Genomic DNA, 20,477 nt, shown 5'->3' with positions numbered 1-20,477 from the left:
AAGGCCTCCACTGCCTTTTGAAGGGACTGCTCCTTTGCCAACTATTTTGGACGTCATCTGCATCTGGAGGTGGTCCTCCTCTCTCCCCAGCGTGTGGAAGGTGCTGAGCCCGGAAAAGCAACTACCCAGTTCCCTCCTGCAGAGAGCGTCCTGCCTCCTAGAGGGTGGTCACTGCAGACATACTTCTCAGGGGCCTGCTGCAGGGGTGCAGGGGTGCAGGAGTGCCTGGGACCTCTTGGGTATCAGGGGGCTTCCTATGTCCTCAGCCACGGTCTAGGGGGACCCTGACGCGTTCAGCACCATCGTCAGCCTGGAGGACACACCAGCAGCACGGAAAAGGGGAAATGCTGCTGGCGTGGAGCCCCAGCAGGGCTGCGTGTGCCCGTCCGTGTCCCCAGTGGCTGTGACCAGGTTCGTGGCCCGGTCTGCAGTGGGGCAGAGGAGGAAGGAGACAGTTCGGGGCGGGGCTGGGGGCACAGGCAGGGCGGGTCTCGTGGCTGCTTCCAGCATGGAAGACGGGAAGCCAATGGGGTCTTTTCCCTGGCTCTCCTGTCTTCCTCCTGACCTCTGGGGGTGGTCCTCTCCTGGGCACAGGTGGCCGCTCCTGGCTTGGTGCTCTGGCCCTGCCTCACCTACCTAGTCGTGGCTGTCACGAGAGGGAGTTTAACTTCCAGAGCAGGGCTGAGCCGCACAGGACAATGGCCCTGGCCTCCGCGGGGGGGGGGGGGGGGCCTTTGACCTCTCAGGCTGGCTAGCATTACAAAGGCATCTTAGCTGTCTGACCTCATTATTGAGGTGCTACCTCAATAATGTGCTACCTTGTGCTACCTTGTGGTCAGCTGGCCCATTATGGTCTTTTTGTTTCCACAAACAGTTATGAATCTAGGAATCTGTGAATTGCCTGTGAATAGTTCTCCTGGCTGCATTTCATGCTGCGGGTTTGAACCCCCCAGTCCAGTGGATTGAGATTCTTTCGAACCCTCACTCTGTTATCAGGACCACACACCATTCCTCCTGGTTTCGCGTAGTCGATGTTGAAGAGGAGACAGGTTCTGATTCAGAGCAGGCAACACGCCACCTGAAACTACCCTGTGGACTTTAGATATCACTTTTCAACTCTCCACAATGTAACCCATCTGCTGGTCATGGTTGGGTGGGCTTATCTTTTGGGCTTAACCCCCCTCTTCCAGGTCTCCACTCCCGGGGAGCCTCTGCTTCTATGGCCTGTGTCCTCGCAGAGCTGTCTTAAGGGGACAGAGGGTGGAGCCATTTTTCCTAGCTACAATATAAGACCTTGCTCTTTAAGACTTTTGGTCTGGACCTCCTGGGCACCTGAATGTGCCCAAGAGGAGACTCAGGGGTCAGACAGAGCTCCTGAGGGTCTGGTCAGTGGTGCTGTCACAAGCACCCAATGGGAAGCAATGGACGCATGGCACCTCCAAAGAGGGACCATCAACAACCTTCCCTGGCACCTACTGTGGTGATGGGAGGAGGCTGCACTGGAGAATAGGGCCAGCGGCCCTTCTCCAACCTGTGCCTCTTTCCCTTCTAAGTCAGGCTCTAGGGGAGGCGCAGCCGGCTCCTGCGGTGCTCCTGGACCACACGACTCCCAAAATGGCCCCGAGGTTCTGCAAACCAGGCCTCTGTCTGTCTGCTCCCCAAGAGGCCATGGCCGCAAGTGCCACAGGGTGAGGAGGGAGCTGTCAGTGTCAGATGAGGCCTGGGCCCTGACCTTGGAGAGAGAGGGCAGCCCAGGAAGTCTGGCTCAGGCCAGAAGATGCTGTCCTCCCAGCTGACACAGAGATCAAGTTTTGAGGACATGGTGACCCTCAGGTCTCAAGGGGACTCCCCTGGCCATGCTGAGGGTGCAGAGCCACCCAGGGGCCCTGGGCTGCAAAGACTGAAGTCTCAGCTCACTGAGAACCTTCCTACAGCAAGTCTGCCTGGAGAATCTGTTCACTACTGGGCTGCCTCTTCTAGAAGCTCACCCTGCCATGGCAAACCGGAGCGTGGCCATCTCTGTCTGCCTGGGCCCCTGCCCTCCTGACTCTGACTGCTTCTGACAAAGCTGCCTGCCTGAGGTCCCGACACACCTGCCGCCTTCCAGCCACAGCTAGCTGGCCATGTTGGAACCTGCACCCGGCCTGCAGCAATGATCACTGAGATGCTGGAGCACTTTGCTGAAAGCCCCACGTACTTCCTGTGGCCTCCCTCTGGGCTGCGTCCCATCCTCACTGCTGGGCAAGGCTCATGAAGACGTTCCCACGGACACACCCCTCCCCAAAGAGCCTATTCCTGTTCCCCACCCACCCCACCCCTTCCTCGCCAGCTTCACTTACCACCACAGGGAATTTCGGTTTGGGGAAATTCTCCCACATATTCTTTTTTTTTTGCCACACCACACAGCATGTGGGATCTTAGTTCCCCAACCAGGGATTGAACCCGTGACCCCTGCAGTGGAAGCGCAGAGTCCTAACCACTGGACCGCCAGGGAATTCCCCTCTCCCATCTGTTCTTTTTGTTGTTGTTGTTTTTGCGGTACGCGGGCCTCTCACTGTTGTGGCCTCTCCCGTTGCGGAGCACAGGCTCCGGACGCGCAGGCTCAGCGGCCATGGCTCACGGGCCCAGCTGCTCCACGGCATGTGGGATCTTCCTGGACCGGGGCACAAACCCGTGTCCCCTGCATCGGCAGGCGGACTCTCAACCACTGCGCCACCAGGGAAGCCCCCCATCTATTCTTGAATCACATTCACTTTCAGACTCTCTGGCTGCAAGAAAATCTTATCTTTAAAGGTTTTGAAATCTGCTTTCCTCAAGCCTAGGGAAACATTTATGGAGAAGAGTCAGTGTGCCGGGGACTGTGCATGGGGCTGAGGAGATGGTGAAGGTGAATAAAATACAACCTGTTGGTACTTCCCTGGTGGTCCAGTGGTTAAGACTGCACTTTCAGTGCAGGGGCCCATGTTCCATCCCTGGTAGGGGAACTAAGATCCCACATGCCGCATTGCACAGTCAAAAAAAAAATTTTTTTTTAAACCCTAATGAATAAATACAGCTTGTTTATGTGGGGGAGACAGACTGGTGAACAAGTGATAGGGAAGCAGCCTGAAGGGGCCCCCAACTCAGCCTGGGGGAGCGGTCCGGGGAGCCTCCTAGAAATGACCACCAAGCCAAGTCTTAGGGGATTAACAGAAGTGGGGTGCAAGATGGGAACAAGAGTGAAGAAGAGGGGATCCTGTGGCAGGAACAGGACAGAGGGGAATGTCACAGGGAGGGCAGAGCACTCGGGAAATTGCCAGGGGGACTGAGGTGGGACCAGTGGCCAAGGGCCTGGTGAGCCATATTAAGGAATTCACTTCTATCCCGAGGCTGGTGCAAGAGCCATTGGAGGGTTTGACGCCAAGGAGTCACGTAGCCTGATACCCACTTTCGATGGTCCATTCTGAAGAAATGCCCAGGAGGGGGCACTGGAAGGACACTGCTGAGTGGCTGGATGCAGGTATGAGGGACGAGAAGCCAGGGATGCTCTCGTGGGTCTGGGTTCCCCTAGGTCTCCACCTCCACTCCCCCCTCCCTGGCCTCAGGGCTGTGGGGTTTGGAGACCATCAAACTTCTGATGATGTTTGAAGTCAAGTGTGGGAAAGTGGCCCTGGGAAGTGTTCCCAAGGTAACAAGGGCCAGCTTATACTAGATCAACCAGAGAATTTCCGTGGGGCTTCCCTGGTGGCGCAGTGGTTGAGAGTCCGCCTGCCGATGCAGGGGATGCGGGTTCGTGCCCCGGTCCGGGAAGATCCCACGTGCCACGGAGCAGCTGGGCCTGTGAGCCATGGCCGCTGAGCCTGCGCGTCCGGAGCCTGTGCTCCGCAACGGGAGAGGCCACAGCAGTGAGAGGCCCATGTACCGCAAAAAAAAAAAAAAAAAAAAAAGAATTTCCATGGATGGTAGCGGGGGCCCAGGAGCAGCGGGAGGAAGGGAGGTGCAGGTGTGCCCAGAAAGGCGTGACTAAAAGGAGTGCACAGGATAGAACCTCCTTTGGACCCCCTTCCCAACATCTGGAAGCCCTCCAGCCCTGCTGCCTGCCAGCCCCATGCCCTTAGAGGCTGCTGCAGGGGTATCCCTGCTGCCAAGGGGCCCAGCCCCACACAGTCTGCTCGGTCTGTTCCTCCAAGGAATTCAATTCTAGCAGCAATTTCATCTCCTCCTCTGCCCAGCACCCAGGGCTGACCCCTGAGCCCCACCTGCTCTCCCAGTTAGGGCTGGGGGAGGGGAGGAGACTCAGGCTGACCAGCCAGTTTGATGATAGATTGTTCCATCAGGATCTGGCTCAGGAAGGAGACTCTTGGCTTGGCCACTGCCTCGGGAAAATCCCTTCTTCGATGCCTCACTTTGTCCACCTATCAAATAGGCAGATTCAGTATCTTTATCAGCCCTCCTGGCCCTATGCTAAAAAAGAGGCTTGGTATGTTTTGTTTTTTTCTTGGGTGAACGCTTATCTTCAAAGTGCGGTGATTTTATTAGAGACACAGGAAAACAAGAGCAGTAGCAACTGATTGCCTTAATTACAACAGTTGAGAAGAGTCTGGCGGGGAGACAGGACCTGGGGGCCTGGGCTGCTTATTTCCCAAAGCTCCAAGGGTTTCTAATCTTCCCCAGGAGGCTGGGACCTCAACTCTCCTACACTCTCTTGGGTGCACCCAAGTCAGAAAATACAAAAAAGCCTAAATGGCATTTACTAAATCACAAAGGTGGATTATATCAATTTGGGAAAGGGCTATTTCCATGCTGCTGGTGGCGGGACTCAAGTTATTGATAGAAAGTGATGGCCAGGGGAGTCATTCCTTCTGACAGCTCACATTGGAGGAGGAGAGCGAAGAGGGGCAGGCAGGCTGTGGGGAGACCAGGCCTTCCTGATGGCAGCTTCCGGGAGGCCAAGACACCCCCCAGTACAGCTGCTGAGCTCAGGTGAGTCAGATGGGAAGGGTGAGGGGTGGGTACGGCCTGCGTTTAGCTTTTCAGCACAGTCAGAGGGTGGAGGGGTCAGGGGCCTTCCCCCGCGACTGAGGTTGGGCTCCAGGGGTCAGTGCTGGCCCTGGACTGCACCCCCTGCCCTGGACCTGAGGAACTAGGGCACCCCCAGCCCATTCCCACTGCAGCCGTGACCCTCATCTCTGAGTCACCCTTTGATGAGGTTCCGATTCCTGTCTGCACCCCGTTATTAACTGGACTCTTCCTTCCACAACTGTGTACTCTTACCCCCGGCTCTGAGCAAACTGGGGGCAGCAGTGGGAAGTGTGGGCACTGTGCCGCAGGCCCAGCCGTGACTTACACTTAAATCACTTCCCTACTGCAGACTCCCGTGAGCAGCCAAAGACCCCTGTGCCCCTCACACACCCCGCAGACCAGGGTTGAGCCGGGGGGACGCAGGGACAGGCCCAGCCTCTCCCTCCAGGGCTCCCATGGGGGCTGCTGTGGAAACTCACAAACTTCTAATACTTCTTTGAACACAAGTAACGCATGCTTGTTGCACACACATTAGGAAGCACAGATGAGCAGAAGAGAATTAAAAATTGCCCGTGATTCCACCCGGAGATGATCATTGTTTTATGCCTTCACTCCGTGTATTCAGCCATTTGTCATCAGCTGTTCACACTTGTTAGTGCTCTGCGAGCATCGTTCAGGGCAAAAGAGCCATTTCCACATCATTTTCTTTAATGACAGCCCAGTGTGTGAGGTGGTCATTTCACCAATTTTTTCACGGTAGTGCCATCGGGGCTGCTTCCGGTATCATGAATAATGCTGCCAGGATCATCGTCCATCCATTTAGCAATATTTTCCCCGACTGCTCAGCTACAGGCACCCTCTGGGTACTGGGCTTACAGCCACTGACAGAACAGAGGCCTGTGCAGACACATCTCTGGGCATATTCTTTTTTGTTGTTTTTTTTTAACATCTTTATTGGAGTAGAATTGCTTTACAATGGTGTGTTAGTTTCTGCTTTATAACAAAGTGCATCAGCTATACATGTACATATCTCCCCATCTCTCCTCCCTCTTGCATCTCCCTCCCACCCTCCCTATCCCACCCTCCCTATCCCACCCTTCTAGGTGGTCACAAAGCAGTGAGCTGATCTCCCTGTGCTATGCGGCTGCTTCCCACTAGCTATCAATTTCATATTTGGTAGTGTCTGTATGTCCAGGCCACTCTCTCACTTCATCTCTGGGTATATTCCTGATAGTTCTTTCAGCTGATGACTGGATGAGACATTGCTGGGCACAGCTTTGCTGGGATTCACTCTCCCAAAGGATTGTGCCCGTCTCAGTGGCCCCTCAGAGAGCCGCTCTGGACAAAGCCCTGTGGCCTCTGTGCTCCAGAATGACCTGGCATGGGCGCAGGCATGACCCTAGGAAACAGAGCAGGCCCCAGAGGAGTCTGGCCGCACTCTGGGCCAGACTTTCACGGGGTGGTTGTTTTCCCAGGCCCCAGATTTGGCGGCTGCGTCTGGGCGCAGGATGTAATAGTTGAAATTGGGCCATCCTAGATAACCCAGAGGTACTGAGGTGCCTTCCCCACCCAGCTCCGGAGGCAGCCCTTCCAGAAGCATCTGGGGAAGGGAGAGGGCGGCCAGGCTCCCACCCCAGGCCGCTGGGAGCGGGTCCGGACCAGGCCCTGCCCCCCACCCCACAAACCCCACCCCCAGCCCAGGCCTCCGCCCCTGCCCCGGCCGCGCTCCGGCGGGTGCCCAGGTAGCCCAAACCTGTCGGGCCGGTTTCGAGAGCAGCGGGACGGAGGCCGGTGAAGGATGCACGGCCAGCCCCGTGCGCGGCCCGCACTCTCGGCCGCCTGAGCCCCGTCCGCCCGGCCCGCAGCCCACCGGCCGACCCCATGGTGCGTGCGCCCGGCCTCCTGGCGGCCCTGCTGGGCCTGGGCCTGGGGCTGGCCCTGGCCCTGCGGCGGGCGGGCGCGGCGGACTGCGGGGCCCTCGGCCAGGCGGAGCGCCTGGCGTTCGCCCCGGCGGCCAAGACCCGCTGGCTGGCCCCTCGCGTCCGCGCGCCGGGGCCCCTGGACCCCCTCTACGGCAGCGTGCGCCGCTTCCTCTCCATGGTGCAGCTCAACCCCTTCCCCACCGGTGAGTGCGTCCCTCCCCCGGGTGGGCCTCGGCGGGTATTGGGTCCCCGCTCTGCACCCTAATCTCCTCTCCACCGAGGGGCGCACCCACCGTCGGCAGGCACTTGGAGGGCAGGGTCCCCAGCACTCCCCAGCCCCATCTTCCTCCCCAGAAGGCCCGGGCACCCAGGGCATCACCTTCCTGTGTGACCTTGGACAAGCCCCTTTTCCTCTCTGAGCCGCGGTTTCTCTGTCCTAAGGTAGAGGAAGTTACAGTCAAAGTTCTCCAGGAGCGGGTTGAGCTTTTTCTCTGGGTCTGGTGGCGCCGTGCTGGCTGTGAGGACCAGGATGGGCAGCAGGACAGCTCCCAGCCCGTCGCCTGCCTCTTAGGAGAAGGGCTGCTGCTAGGCCAGGCCCCTTCTCTGCTTTTAACCGGGCTGCCGGCTTTCCCGCTGCAGGGCCTACCTGGGGGGCGCAGGAGGAGGGGGGAGCCAGGCCTCCCTGCAGACACAGCCTCCTGTAGCCCGGCGGAGGCACGAGGGCTCCGGGCTGTGGTGACACTGCCTTCTCCAAGGGTGCCGAGGTGGTGGGAGGACCCCCTTCGGAGAGCCCACCTTTGCCTGGCAGCGGGGGTGGACGCAGGGGCAGGGCAGTCGCTGCCCCCAGACCCAGCTTGACTCTTTTCCTAGAGCTGATAAAGGCCTTGCTGAATGAGCCATCCTCCGTGAAGGCGGATGAGGTGAGCGGCCGGGGGGCGCTGCCGGGGTAGGGCGTTCAGCGGTGAGCACGAGGGACCGGAGAAGGAGAAGGGCCTCGTCGGCTCAGCCCACTTGCTGGGTGTGCCCCAGGGTGGGGTTTCTGGCATCCCTTCCCCTTTTCCGTGAGCACTGCAGTCCGCGGACCTGATTTCTAACCACGGCTCTGCCCTTCAGCGGCTGTGGGGTTTGCAGGGAGTCCTAGCCTCCCTGGACTTCAGTGTCCTTTGTTTGTAGGATGGTAACACGGTGCCCCTCACAAGAGTTAAAGGAGATGCGAGATGTGTGCATAGTGCCCCCGCCGCCCCGCCCCCGAGTGTGCCTCCCTCCCCTCGGGTTTCCCTCCGGAGTCAGGCGGGAGAGGGCTGGGATGGCAGGGTCAGGACAGCCCCTCATGCCTTGCTGCCCTGCCCAGGTGGTGCGGTATGAGGCAGGCTACGTGGTGTGTGCCGTGATCACCGGCCTCTACCTCCTGGTCGTACCCGCCGCTGGGCTCTGCTTTTGTTGCTGCCGCTGCCGCCGGCCCTGTGGTGGCCGAGTGAAGATGGAGCACAAGACGATGGCCTGCGAGCGAGGCACCCTCATGGCCTTCCTGCTGCTGACCACCCTCGTACTGCTGTGAGGGGCGCCCAGGTCAGGCGGGAGGCGTGGGCTGAGGCCCAAGGTGTCCACAGGCATCCAGCCAGCCCCTTGCTCTTCCCCAATCCCTGCAGGATCGGCGTGGTCACTGCCTTTGTCACCAACCAGCGCACGCATGAGCAGATGGGCCCCAGTGCCAAGGCCCTGCCGGAGACTCTGCTCAGCCTCCGGGGCCTGGTCTCCGATGTCCCCCAGGTGAGCGCCAAGTAACCCCGCACGTGCCCCCATGAGCGCCAGCCATGGGCGGGACAGAGCAGGGTAGGTCCTGCAAATTCGTGCGTAGCCTGCGCATTAGAGAGGGTGCCCCTTCCAGCACGCACCTGACTGCCCCCTGCTGGAGAGTCCCTGTAATCCATGATGGCACCCATGGTATTCTCAGGACAGACGCCCAGTTGTGGCGGGTAGTGGGGGAATAAGGGCTGGGGAAGGGACGGGAGCCGGGGTGTCCAGTGACAGGAAGGAGCAGCCTCATGGCCCTGTGTCTGCCTAGGAGCTGCAGGCCGTGGCACAGCAGTTTTCCCTTCCTCAGGAGCAAGTCTTGGAGGAACTGGATGGTGAGGATTCCAGCTCAGGCCTGCCTTGGGGAGGCCTCTCATCCCTCATCCCGGGCTCCACCTGGGAACACCCTCGCAGAGGCGGGGATAGGGTCCAGCTGGGGAGCACGGCGGCCACTCTGCCGCAAGACCACCCTCCGGAACCCAGGGGAGGAGGATGGTTGGGTGGGGAGGCCCCTAGTCTCCTGGGGTCCAGCCCTGCAGACTGCCCTGTGCTCTCCAGGTGTCCACGGGAGCATTGGGAACACGATCCACACACAGCTCCAGAGCACCGTGTATGAGGTCCTGGCCTCTGTGCTCAGCCTGGGCCAGGGTGAGTGTCGCTGGGGGGCAGGCCCCACCCTCGCCCAGCCCTGCATTTCTTACACTGTCCGCGGTCCCGCCCCTGACTTTCTCACGGCTTTATCCTAGGATCCCTTGTGGCACCTTTGCCCGCTCCTGGCTTAACGTGCCCCAGGGCAGTTTCCATTATAACCACAGAGATTAAGGACCACCAGTCCCCTGGGTTTGGGAGGGAAAGATGTTCTGCCTCCTGCAAGGTCTCCAAGGATGCTGTAGCAGTGGAGACCACTCAGTCCAAATGTGGGTCTCGCAGCCCTGCAGGTCTCCGTGGACCACCTCCGAGCCCTGAACGCCACCTCCGTGGAACTTCAGGAGGGGCAGCAGGCCCTGGCGCCGGCTGTCCAGGGGCACCGGGAGCGCCTCCTGGCCCTGCTGCAGGAGCCCAGCTGCCAGGGCTGTGCAGAGGCCCTGGACAGAGCCCACGCCTTGGAGCTGGGAGCTGACTTCAACCAGGTGCAGGCCCAGGCCTGAGGCCCCTTGGGGTGAAAGGGGCTGCTCTGCCCGCTGCCCCAGGAATCCCTGGGCAGCCTCTGTTCCGGCTGTTTCCTGAAGCGGACTCCTGATCCCTTTCCCTGGGCTGCCCCTGCCCTCTCCACACACCCAGAGTTAACGATGGTCATCCTGGCAGGGGAGTGAGAGCTTCCCTGGGCCACGCGCTGTGCCGTGAGCCTCGTGTGACTTTGCTTCTTGAGTTCTCACTGCCACCCAGGGCCTTCGAGGCTGTGGTGGTCCCCATCTTGCACACGAGGACACAGTATTCAGAGGCCTCTGCTCCCATCCTTCCCCAAGGACCCCTCCCGGGCCTCTCTGTGGACTTTGTCATAACAAGCCCCTCAAACCATTTCAGGTGCCCTCTGTGGATGATGCCCTGCATCGGCTGAAAGGTGTCCCAGAGGCCAACTTCTCCAGCATGGTCCAGGAGGTGAGTGCCTGCCCCAGTCTACCCAACTTCTTCGCAACCTGGCTGGGAACTCAAATGTGAGGGGCCTCAGTTTTTCTCTTTTGGGGTGGGAACCCAGTTGAACCTAAGACTTGGGTCACATCAGGGCCTCGCCTACCACGTGGCGCCCTGGGCTAGAGGCTCGCGATGCTGGTCCTTGTGTGCACGGGGTCTGGTGGGGGAGGCAGGCCTGGAGCTCAGAAGGAAGAGCTAGGACCCTCAGGGGGTAGGGTCTGAGGATGGCCAAGGAGCGAGCACACAAGCTGAGCCCCAGACGACAGGCGAGCTCTCCTGGGTGGAGACGGGCTGTGGGAAAAGGTGCAGCATGAGTCAGCACCTATGACCCAGGGCCTGGAAAATGCTGGGGTTGGGGAAACGGTGAGTCAGTCGTGCTGGGTAACTAGAGCAGAGTGTTCCAGGAGGAGGGAAATAAGGCCTGAGGCTGGAAGAATAGACTGGAGCTGGACTTCAGGGAAATCGCCCTGTTGGTCCTGTGCAGAGTGGCTGGGAAAGATGAGAGGATGGCTAGGAGTCTACTGCAAAAGTCTAAGCAAGAGGGGCGGGGACAGAAAGGAGCAATGTTTGGGGGAATTGAGTCAGGCCAGGCTGAGGGAGAGGAGAAGAAGGCACTGACTAAGAGAGCAAAGGGAAGCCTGTTTCCTGATTTCCTGGTCTGGGAGCACCGAGGGGGGTTGCTCTCCCACTGGACCTGGCATGCAGGGGTCCCCCAAGCTAGGACACCCGGGCGGACAGCAGGAGGCACAGCTGCATTTGCTTCCGGCAGGAGAACAGTACCTTCAACGCCCTCCCGGCTCTGGCTACCTTGCAGACGGCCGACGTGATCAGAGGTGAGGCCCCGCCCAGGGGCCAAGCTGTCTGCCTAGGATGCCCCCCAACACACCCCTACCTACGAGGCTTGTTGAGAGAGGAGTGGGGTAGTGGGGTGGGGAAGGTGAAGGCTGTCCTCTTGGCTGGACCTGGACAGAGAGTGAACCATCTCTGTGCATCCCAGATGTTCTTCCTGTCCATCCATCTCCTCCCTGGGCCCCTGGGGGTCTTCCCCATCCCATAAGCCCCTGCTGCTTTGGGCAGAGCTGAAGAAGGTGGTGGCCCAGCAGCCTAGAGAGCTAAGGACACTGGTCGAAGCATTCCCAGGCTGGGAGGCGGCTTCTCGCTGGAGCCGAGCACTGGAGGAGATGGAACAGTGCAGCCGCCCCTACCTGAAGGAGGTGCAGAGATATGAGAAATACAGGTGCCTGGGAACCCGTGGGCATGGGTGGAATGGGCAGCTCAGCTTCTCAGCCACCCTGGAACCAATTTCCAGCCCTCATCAACCCTCCTTATACTAAGTCTCCACCTCCATTTAAGCCAAGATCCCTCTCTCGTTGGGCCTCCGTGTCCCCACCTTGGCTGTGTGCCCTGGGGATCTGAGCCTGGGGACCCTATAGGAAGTCACACTTCTAAAGCCTCAGCTTTGGGGTAGTGGCCCCACCCAGCCACTAGGTCCTCCACCAGCCCCTCCTGTGCCCACTACTGCCCTTTCCGTGACGCCCCACCTTCTCTGTGGCAGGTGGATGGTGGGCTGCCTGCTGTGCTCTGTGGTCCTGCTTGTGGTGGTCTGTAACCTGCTGGGCCTCAACCTGGGCATCTGGGGGCTCTGTAACAGGGAAGACCCCAGCCACTCGGAAGCCAAGGGCAAGGCTGGAGCCCGCTTCCTCATGGTGTAAGAAGGGCTGGGGAGAGGGGGAGGGTCTCTCCCCCTGCCCCCGGGCTGGTACATTCCTCTCATGCCCATGGACAGCTTCTGTGTAGCTGCAGGAGCGAGTCCTGGGGATCAAGAGACTGAGCTGTGGTCTGGCTCTGGGCTGACTTGCTGGGTGGCCCTGGGCAAATTATAACCCACCTGGGCCTCAGTTTGTATAAAAGGGTTGGCCTAGAGCAGGAATGCAAATAAGAAGCACTTCTCCTTCCCACACCAGTGGCAACTTTAATAATTAATGGGCACCTTTTCTCTCTGAGCCCAGATACAGCCTCAGAATCCTGCTTAACCCAGTGTCCAGGCAGCACTACCATTAGGAGATGGCACCAGAGGTAGAATCTGTTTGCCAGCCCTGAACTAGATCGTCTCTAAGGCCAGGGCTGCCACATTCAGTTGTGCAGGAGGGTCACTGTATAAAGGTGCCTGGCCAAAGGGGTGAGTGAAATCCAGCCCATGTTTCACTCTCCAAGCCTCAAATCCTGGCATGGGGCCACGCCTGTCTCACAAAGAAGCCTTGGTCAGTGGCACAGGTCCTACTCAGATGCTGTAGGTTGCTGCCTCTGCTGGTGGGTCATGGCTGGCCATGCCAGGTGGCCCCGTTGAGGCTGAGCTCTGGAGCTGGTCACCTCCATGTGTCCTCGGCCCAGAGGCCAGCAGCCCTGGCTCTTTGAGCAGAACAGCTGTGCTCTCCTCTAGGCTGCCAGGGCCAGCCAGGGCAGCAGCGGTAGAGTGGGGATGGGGGAGGATGAGGTGGGGCCGGTGAGCAGTTCTGAGTCCTCTCTCCTGCCCCGGGGCTGACTCACTGACCATGCTGGCCCCGGGATGGAGATGGGGATGGAGCGCACGGTCCAGGGCATCCTCCCTCCTGTCTCAAGCCTGTCCCTCCGCCTTCCCCAGGGGTGTAGGCTTCAGCTTCCTCTTCGCCGCGCCCCTCATCCTCCTTGTCTTCGCCACCTTCCTGCTGGGCGGCAACGTGCAGACCCTGGTGTGCCGGAGCTGGGAGAGCGGGGAGCTCTATGAGGTGGGCCTGCCCCGCTCTGGGGCCCAGAGGGACGAGGAGAGAGCTGTGGGCAGAGCAGGAGGTTTAGAAGGAAGTAGGAGCCCGAGGGGTTAGAAGGGAGAGAGAGACAGGAGGAATGATGGAGACGGCCAAGGAAAGAGATGGAAAACCACCAGTGAGAGAAAAGAGCCAGTGAGTCCCCGGAAGGCTGCCCAGGCCCCAGGCAGGGACCTCGAAGGATGGCCCCCAGACCTGAGGCCCTCTGCCCTCCTAACACTGAGTCTTGGAATTGGGGATCCTTGTTCCCTGTTGCACTGAGCAGGTGAGCCAAGATGCTGGCCTGGGTCCTCTGCTGAAGACAGGCCAGCCACCCTCCTGGAGAGTCACGGGGAGGGTCCCTGCCAGGATTTAGGGCCCTGGAGTGATCTGAGTTAGAGGCAGGTGTGGGCTGGAGTCCCAGGGTTATGGTCTCTGCTGTGCCAGGGCAGCGTGGGACTAGGCCCTGGGAAGCTGGGTGGCCTTGCCCCCCACTCCCCACTCCAGGCCCGTTCCTCTGTGTCCCATCCCCAGTTTGCAGACACTCCGGGGAGCTTGCCTTCATCCATGAACTTGTCCCAACTTCTTGGCCTGAAGAAGAACCTCAGCGTCTTCCTGGCCTATCAGTGAGCGGGGAGCCTGGGCTGGGGGCCGGGGTGTGAGGAGGGGCTGAGGCGGGCATCCCATTAGGATGACGTCAGCCCCCACCTGCCCGCCCTCCTCTCATCTCTGATGCCTGTCGTTCCTCTGCAGGCAGTGCAAGCAAGGGGCTGCGCTCTGGACGGTCCTGCAGCTCAATGACTCCTATGACCTGGAGAAGCACCTGGATATCAGCCAGGTGAGAGAACCTTCTGGAACACACTGGGGACCCTTCCTGCAGATCCCCCCTCTTCCGGTCTTGCCTTGCTGGAGGGACCATCTCCTTGAACCCGAGAAATCTACAAGAACAGTTGAGGCGCCTCAGGGGCAGAGGACCCGGGTGCAAGCTCAGGACCTGGCCCAGGGCTACAGCCCAGGGCAGCTTCCAGAGCGTATGGGTGAGTGCGTGAATGCCTGGAGGCTCTGACCAGCTCTGAGCACTGCGCTCCCGGAAAAGCTGAACACAGGTGAGGTTGAGGCCGGACAGGGTGGTGACAGTGAGTGAGAGGACTAGGGTGTGTGTCCTGACTGAGGACAGGCATCGGTTTGGATGCTGCAGTGGGAGCGGGGAGGTTGGCGAGGGAGTGTGACAGTGAAAACGATGGTGATGAAGTTGGGTACCACTGGAGGGGGGCTCCCCACAGCCTGTTCCCTAACCATTGGACTTTGCCAGAACTTGCTATGTAGAACTGGAGAGATTTACTCACACTGGCAAGAGACAGTTCTAGAACAAAGAAAAGGAAGTGCTCCTTCATGAGAGGAGACGTACTTTGAGAGCGTGGTTCTCCTAAGGGTGCACAGAAGCTGTAAAACACCCCCTCCTTTCCTCTCTTCACGCCCAAATGAGGTGGGAGGAGAGCTGCCTTGGCTCCCAGGGTCCCCCAGGAGCCCTTCCCAAGCATATCCTGGGAAAACCACATTTCTCCCACCTGCTTCTCCCCCCACCCCTCCTAAACTGCTAACTCCTGATTCTGCCTTGTCTCCAGAAACCTTCCAACTCCTCTTGAACCCACCACCTGCACCTAGTCCGCAGGCTAGCATAGCCAAGTGGTCCAGATTTCAGTCCCAACTTCACGCCTTAAACTATAACCTGGGGCAGTTTCCTTAATGCCATAGCCGTCTCCTCTTTCAGCGTCTCTAATCAGAGGAGAGGTCCACTGAGCCGGCACTGTTCTGGTGCAAGGCCACAGGGTGAAGGCTGGCCACAGAGGGCTGCAGCAGGGGGCCTGAGCAGAGGAGGCCCTGTGCTCTGCTGGCTGAAAGGGGAGGGCTCTCAGCCCTGGTCCAGGGAAGGGAGGGGTCCAGGTCACAGAAGAGTCTGGACAGATAGGGCTTCAGGTCCAGAGGGACTGGGCAGTCCTTGGGGGCCATCTGGCAACAAACCAAATGTGACCTTAGGAGAACTTGTCCTCGAAGGAGATAATAGTGAGCTGATGACGCAGAGATAATTAAGACAAGGTGTGCTTTCCCGGGCACCACGAGGACTCTGCCCGCCTTGAGACATCTCCTTTACCTGTGTGTTACTGGTGCCTGAAATGCTGCTCCAAGACCCCTGCCTCTGAGAGGCAGTGTGAGGGATGGCGAGAGGTGAGCTGAGCTGGGCTCTGTACTCTGAGGCTCCGCCCTGTCTTTAGCCTCTCACCTGTGAAACACTGGGGCTGAATTTCATGCCCTTTAAATCTCTCCCAGCAATGGCTGGAAAATGTCGAGTCCCTTTTTTTTTTTTTTTTTTTTTTTTGCGGTACGCGGGCCTCTCACTGTTGTGGCCTCTCCCGTTGCGGAGCACAGGCTCCAGACGCGCAGGCTCGGCGGCCATGGCTCACAGGCCAGCCGCTCCGCGGCATGTGGGATCTTCCCGGACCGGGGCACGAACCCGTGTCCCCTGCATCGGCAGGCAGACTCTCGACCACTGCGCCACCAGGGAAGCCCTCGAGTCCCTTTTTATTTTTATTTATTTATTATTTATTTATTTTTTAAACATCTTTACTGGGGTATAATTACTTTACAATGGTGTGTTAGTTTCTGCTTTATAACAAAGTGAATCAGTTATACATATACATATGTTCCCATATCTCTTCCCTCTTGCGTCTCCCTCCCTCCCACCCTCCCTATCCCACCCCTCCAGGCTCGAGTCCCTTTTTAAACTGTGCTCTGTCTTAGAAATGTGATTGTGTCTATTCACTCATTCATTCATTCACTCATTTTTACACATTCAACAAATTTGTACGGCATCCACCACGTATGAGCCTCTGCTCTAGACGCTGAGGGTTTGGTACAGAGTGGGAAGATGAGGTGCCATCCTCATGGAGCTGATGGCAGTAAACTAGTACCCAGATAAGTAAATAGCACACAGGTGCTGTGAAGACCTTAACACAAGGTGACGTGATAAAGATGGGCCGGGGAAGCTCTTTTTCTTCTGCGTGGCCTGGGAAGGTCTGTGCTGCTGTCCAGTAGCCAGATAGGCGCTGGAGGAGAGCTGGGTCTCGGTGGGGGTAAGGTGGAGTTGGGGATGGGTGGGGAGCAGAGGCCTGCTGGGAGCCTGTCTGGGGCTGGGAGTGTCCAGGGTAGGGGCCCTGGATATCCAGAAGGAGGGCCCTGAGGGCCTGCTGACCCCTCACCTAGGATAGCAGCTGTGGGGTCCTGGCTCACCCACAGAGCACGGCTCCACCCTGCTCCCTCCCTCCCAGTACACTGCCAAGCTGCAGCAGGAGTTGCAGAAACTCAAAGTGGACGTGAAGAATCTGGACCTGCTGAGCCCAGCCGCCCGCCAGGACCTGGAGGCCCTGCAGAGCAGTGGGCTCGAGAGCATCCACTACCCAGGCTTCCTTGTTGAGGTCAGCAGTGGGCACCTCAGGCCAGACCACGGCAGAGCAGAGGGGCCCGCAGAGGAGCTGGGGGTCGGGGAGCTGTCTCACCTTGTCTTGGCCCTCCACCGTCCCTGGACCCCTCCACATGTCCCTGGGGCCTCTTCTGCTGGGGGTGTCTCCAGACCATGTGTCCCAGCTGCCAGCACCTGGGCTGGGCGAGAATGAATGTGCCTCCACCCGACAGCGTGTGTTGCTGTCCGTGGTCCTGAACCCACTGCTGTGGCGAATGCTGGTGGGACGTCACCTCTCCGTTGGGTTACACCAGAGGGTGCCTCATTTTTTTTTCTTTCCTAATGGAAAATGTCTCATATGTTTCACAATTTCAGGTCAAACCCACTGTGACTGATGTGTCACAATAGACTTAGCTGGTGTGGGTGCTTTTGCAAAGACTGGGAATTCTGGGGCTGGGGGAGCCGGGGTGCATCCCCTCTTGGCCTCTCCTGTCCGTCTCCAGATTCAGAAGCCTGTGGTGAACATCAGCGTGGAGAAGCTGGCCCAGGAGCTGGAGGGACTGGCCCAGACCCAAGTGAGAAGGGAACAGAGACCCCACTTGGCAGGCTGGAGCCAGAGGCCTGGGAGGGGGGACGGGGTGGGAGTGCCTGGATTGGGGAGGGGACTGAGGGCCCCTGTCACCGAGGGCTGAGACTCTGGACCCCTGGCTGGGATGAAGGGTTCTGTAGCATCAGTTCTGGCTCGAGCTCTACCACCAACTGGCTGTGTGGCCTTGGGCAAATCATTCCTCATCTCTGGGCCTCGGCGTCTTCATCTCTAAAGTGGATTATCACCCACCTCAGATCAGATGACGTCAGATGTGGTCTGACATCGCACAGCTGGGCAAGCATTGCTAGGCGCACACCGCTTGTGGAATCTGCTGGGACAGATGCTGTGAGGACAGCCTGATGGATCAGATATCATGACAGTTGCCTCTAGAAGCTTAAAATGTACTGGGAAAAGTAGCACTTTGTATTTATAAATATAGAGAGTTTAAAAAGTTCTCTTCAAGGCATCTCATAGACACCCCTCTCCTACCCACCACGATGCGCAGAGCAAGCTAGGGCCGGACCTGGAACTTGGGCTCAGGCCCCCAAACCAAGATCTGGCCAAGGAACTTAAGGAGCCCTCAGTTTTCTGCCTCTGAGGCCAACCTCTGATTCCAGCACTTTCCACATCCGTCCAGTATGTCTGGTCGAACGGTTTGGTGAAGGATGTGTCGTCAAAGCCTGTCTCGGCCCGGGCAGAGTGCCATTCTGATATGTCTCCCCTCAGGGCAATACTGTGCTGGGGCAGCAGCTGCAGAAGGAGGCCCTGGGGCTCAGAAAGCTCCATCAGGAGAAGCTCCTCCTCCAGCAGAGGCTTGTGGTAAGTCTGGAGGCTCAGGGAGTCCAGGACCTGGAGAGGAGATGCAGGGAGGGGGCAAGGAGGAGGAGAGGGATGCTGGGAACCCTCCCTCCTACCAGTTCCTTCCCCTGACCAGCCCTGATCTCTTTTTCACAGGCTAAGCTCAACCTCAGTGTCCATGCCCTGACATCCTCTGCCCCACTTCTCCAGGTGGCTGCTGGGGATGGATGGGGTGGGGGGGAGCAGGTGGGCAGCAGAGGGAGCAAGAACGTGTGGGCCCAGCTGGCTTGGGACCTCACCTGCTCTACCCAGGCACACTGGAAGTTGAGGGTGGGGTGGGAAGATCCTTGAGGACCGCCATATGTGTCCTCTGTCCTTAGGGCCTAACACGGCCCACCCCAAGGTGAGTATGTTGTGTGTCGTACGTTGAGTTAATGAATGGATGAGTGAATGAGTGGCTGTTCCCTGACCGAGACCCTCTCCTCTCCCCCAGCCGGAGACCTCAGATGTCCTGGACAGAGTCACTCACTTGAAAGGAGAGCTGCCTACCTGGGCCACCCGTATCCTGAAGCATGTGAGTGGGAGGATGGGGCAGGGCTGGGGGGTGGCTTCAGAGTCAGAGGTGAGTTGAAGGGTTAAGGCTCGCAGGGTTCCCACCCCAGGATTCTCCAGCCCTGCCCCCTCACCGTGGCTCCCAGGAAATCCAGCTTGACCTGTCCTGATGGTGCCAGGCATGGGGGGCAGGGGTGCTGGCCCTGGGACTCCGACCAGCCCAGGGCTCCTCTCTTCCCTGCAGGAAAGTGAGTGTTTCCTGACCCGGGAGATGGGCTACTTCTCCCAGTACGTGGCCTGGGTGAGAGAGGAGGTGAGTGTGGGCTCAGACCCTCCTGGCCTCAGGCAAGCTTCCAGCAGTACCAGCTGTTCGACTTCCTCTGCCCCCTGAGAGCCCCTGGGGGTGCCCTAGGCCTTCAGGATTGAACCCAAACTCCCAAACCTGGCATCTGGCTGGCTGGGTTCTGCCCATCCCCCAAACTCTGCCATAGCCCTTCTCTGAGGCCTGAGCGTGGACCGGGCTATCTACCACCCACACTGGACCGGCAGGGGTCTCGCTTAACCCTGAGTGTGTCTGTACATGTGTGTGCGAGTATGTGTCTGTGCAGGTATGTACGTGTGTGCAGTGCATTGTGTGTGTGCGCACACGTGTTGCCTCCCAGTGAGAGTGTGACTTAGAGAACAGCTCTGGGCACACAGTAAGGGCTTAACCCAGGCTGGTGAACAGGGTGGGAAAGGCAGGAGGTGAGCGATGAGCTGATGGCAGTGTGTCCTCCATTCTCTGTGTTGCCACATCCGTGTGTCTGTGTACAGCTGTGCAGTGGCTCCCCACTGTGTCCCTGGGCCTGTCTGTGTCCCTGTCAACCTCCCTCTGAGCACCTGTGGGTCTGGGTGTGTCTGCATGTACCTGCCTCACGTTGACACCACAGGTGACTCAGCGCATCACCACCTGCCAGCCCCTCTCCACAGCCCTGGACAATGGCCGTGTGATCCTGTGTGACATGGTGGCTGACCCCTGGGTGAGTGCCCCCCAGCCCATCAGGGCTCGTGGACGTGGAGGCCCCCACGGGAGGGACAGCGTGAGCGGGGCCCTGCCCCGGGCCTACACCCCCGCCCTTTCCCTCAGCTCTGAGAATGCGTCCCCGTGCCCCACACTGAGTCAGCGGGGGGACTGGGGGTGCCCAGACACCGTGCGTTGACCTCACCTCCTCTGTTCCAGAACGCCTTCTGGTTCTGCCTGGGCTGGTGCGCCTTCTTCCTGATCCCCAGTGTCATCTTCGCTGTCAAGACCTCCAGATACTTCCATCCCATCCGGAAACACCTCAGGTGAGGAGGCTGCCAGGTCTGTGGGGTGCAGCAGGGGCCCAGGCAGGAGCCCTTCCGGCTGCTGGGCCCGGCCCCTGCTGCACGCCATCTTGAGACCTCCAGGCAGGGGAGGCTTACGCCTAACCCTGAAGTCACACAGTCTGAGGAGCTCCAGGGCCAGAAAGTTCTTCCATGTGTCTACCCTGAATCCTTCTTGCTGCAACACATCCGCCAGACCTAACTTTTGGGCACCCTTGCTACCCCTGAAGAGCTTCTGAGGCAGGAAATTCCAGGCTCTGGGCTTGTTCCTGTGTCGGGGCTGAGGGCCTGGGCCTGGGGGCCTCACTCACTCACTCCCTGTGATGCTGCAGTGCCAGCAGCTCTGAGGACACTCAGCCCTTCCACATCCCCCGTGTCACCTCCCTGAAGCTCTAGGACCGCAGTGAGTGAGTTTCCCCCTGCTTTATTCCTTGGTGTCAAGGGTGGGGCTGAGAAGGGAAGGGAAGGGTTTGGGTTCTGGGGTCTCCAGGGCCCAGGAGGGCAGGAAGGTTCTGGGACTTGGCTGGGACTGATAAGCCTGAGCTCAGCTCCTCCCCTCCCTCCTCCACCCCCTCCCCTCCCCTCCCCTCCCTCCCCTCCCCTCCCCT

The 20,477-nt window shown here is 59.2% G+C and overlaps 1 protein-coding gene and 1 long non-coding RNA gene across 5 annotated transcripts in view; both read left to right on the top strand.

The window, feature by feature from the left end:
- The first annotated feature begins 2,703 nt into the window (after positions 1–2,703).
- Positions 2,704–4,967, top strand: LOC114900781. The gene is made up of 3 exons (XR_003794935.1): positions 2,704–2,887; positions 3,369–3,499; positions 4,849–4,967. It is a non-coding gene; the product is annotated as an uncharacterized LOC114900781 (long non-coding RNA).
- A 1,804-nt stretch (positions 4,968–6,771) lies between these two features.
- The window catches only part of PROM2 (prominin 2), a 20,728-nt gene continuing 7,022 nt past the window's right edge, over positions 6,772–20,477 (top strand). For 2 of the 4 annotated variants that reach the window (XM_029232652.1, XM_029232650.1), the window contains exons 1-23: positions 6,772–7,126; positions 7,794–7,843; positions 8,275–8,477; positions 8,573–8,693; positions 8,989–9,052; positions 9,276–9,365; positions 9,648–9,847; positions 10,242–10,316; positions 11,119–11,182; positions 11,427–11,586; positions 11,905–12,057; positions 12,991–13,114; positions 13,664–13,755; positions 13,883–13,967; positions 16,456–16,602; positions 17,090–17,161; positions 17,902–17,994; positions 18,130–18,183; positions 18,467–18,547; positions 18,770–18,838; positions 19,455–19,544; positions 19,745–19,851; positions 20,202–20,276. In XM_029232652.1, the coding sequence (XP_029088485.1) occupies positions 6,883–7,126; positions 7,794–7,843; positions 8,275–8,477; positions 8,573–8,693; positions 8,989–9,052; positions 9,276–9,365; positions 9,648–9,847; positions 10,242–10,316; positions 11,119–11,182; positions 11,427–11,586; positions 11,905–12,057; positions 12,991–13,114; positions 13,664–13,755; positions 13,883–13,967; positions 16,456–16,602; positions 17,090–17,161; positions 17,902–17,994; positions 18,130–18,183; positions 18,467–18,547; positions 18,770–18,838; positions 19,455–19,544; positions 19,745–19,851; positions 20,202–20,265 (2,502 nt within the window). In that variant the 5' untranslated portion in view covers positions 6,772–6,882 and the 3' untranslated portion in view covers positions 20,266–20,276. The remainder of the gene's footprint in view (positions 7,127–7,793; positions 7,844–8,274; positions 8,478–8,572; positions 8,694–8,988; positions 9,053–9,275; positions 9,366–9,647; positions 9,848–10,241; positions 10,317–11,118; positions 11,183–11,426; positions 11,587–11,904; positions 12,058–12,990; positions 13,115–13,663; positions 13,756–13,882; positions 13,968–16,455; positions 16,603–17,089; positions 17,162–17,901; positions 17,995–18,129; positions 18,184–18,466; positions 18,548–18,769; positions 18,839–19,454; positions 19,545–19,744; positions 19,852–20,201; positions 20,277–20,477) is intronic. The other 2 variants (XM_029232651.1, XM_029232653.1) reach the window with 2 other exon arrangements.

The sequence above is a fragment of the Monodon monoceros genome, unplaced genomic scaffold (genome assembly GCF_005190385.1).
Source record: "Monodon monoceros isolate NGI ecotype Baffin Bay Population unplaced genomic scaffold, NGI_Narwhal_1 Super_Scaffold_19, whole genome shotgun sequence".
NCBI classification, from domain to species: Eukaryota; Metazoa; Chordata; class Mammalia; order Artiodactyla; family Monodontidae; genus Monodon; species Monodon monoceros.
Note: the sequence above shows the minus strand (reverse complement) of the source record. Positions and strands in the feature narration are given on the sequence as shown.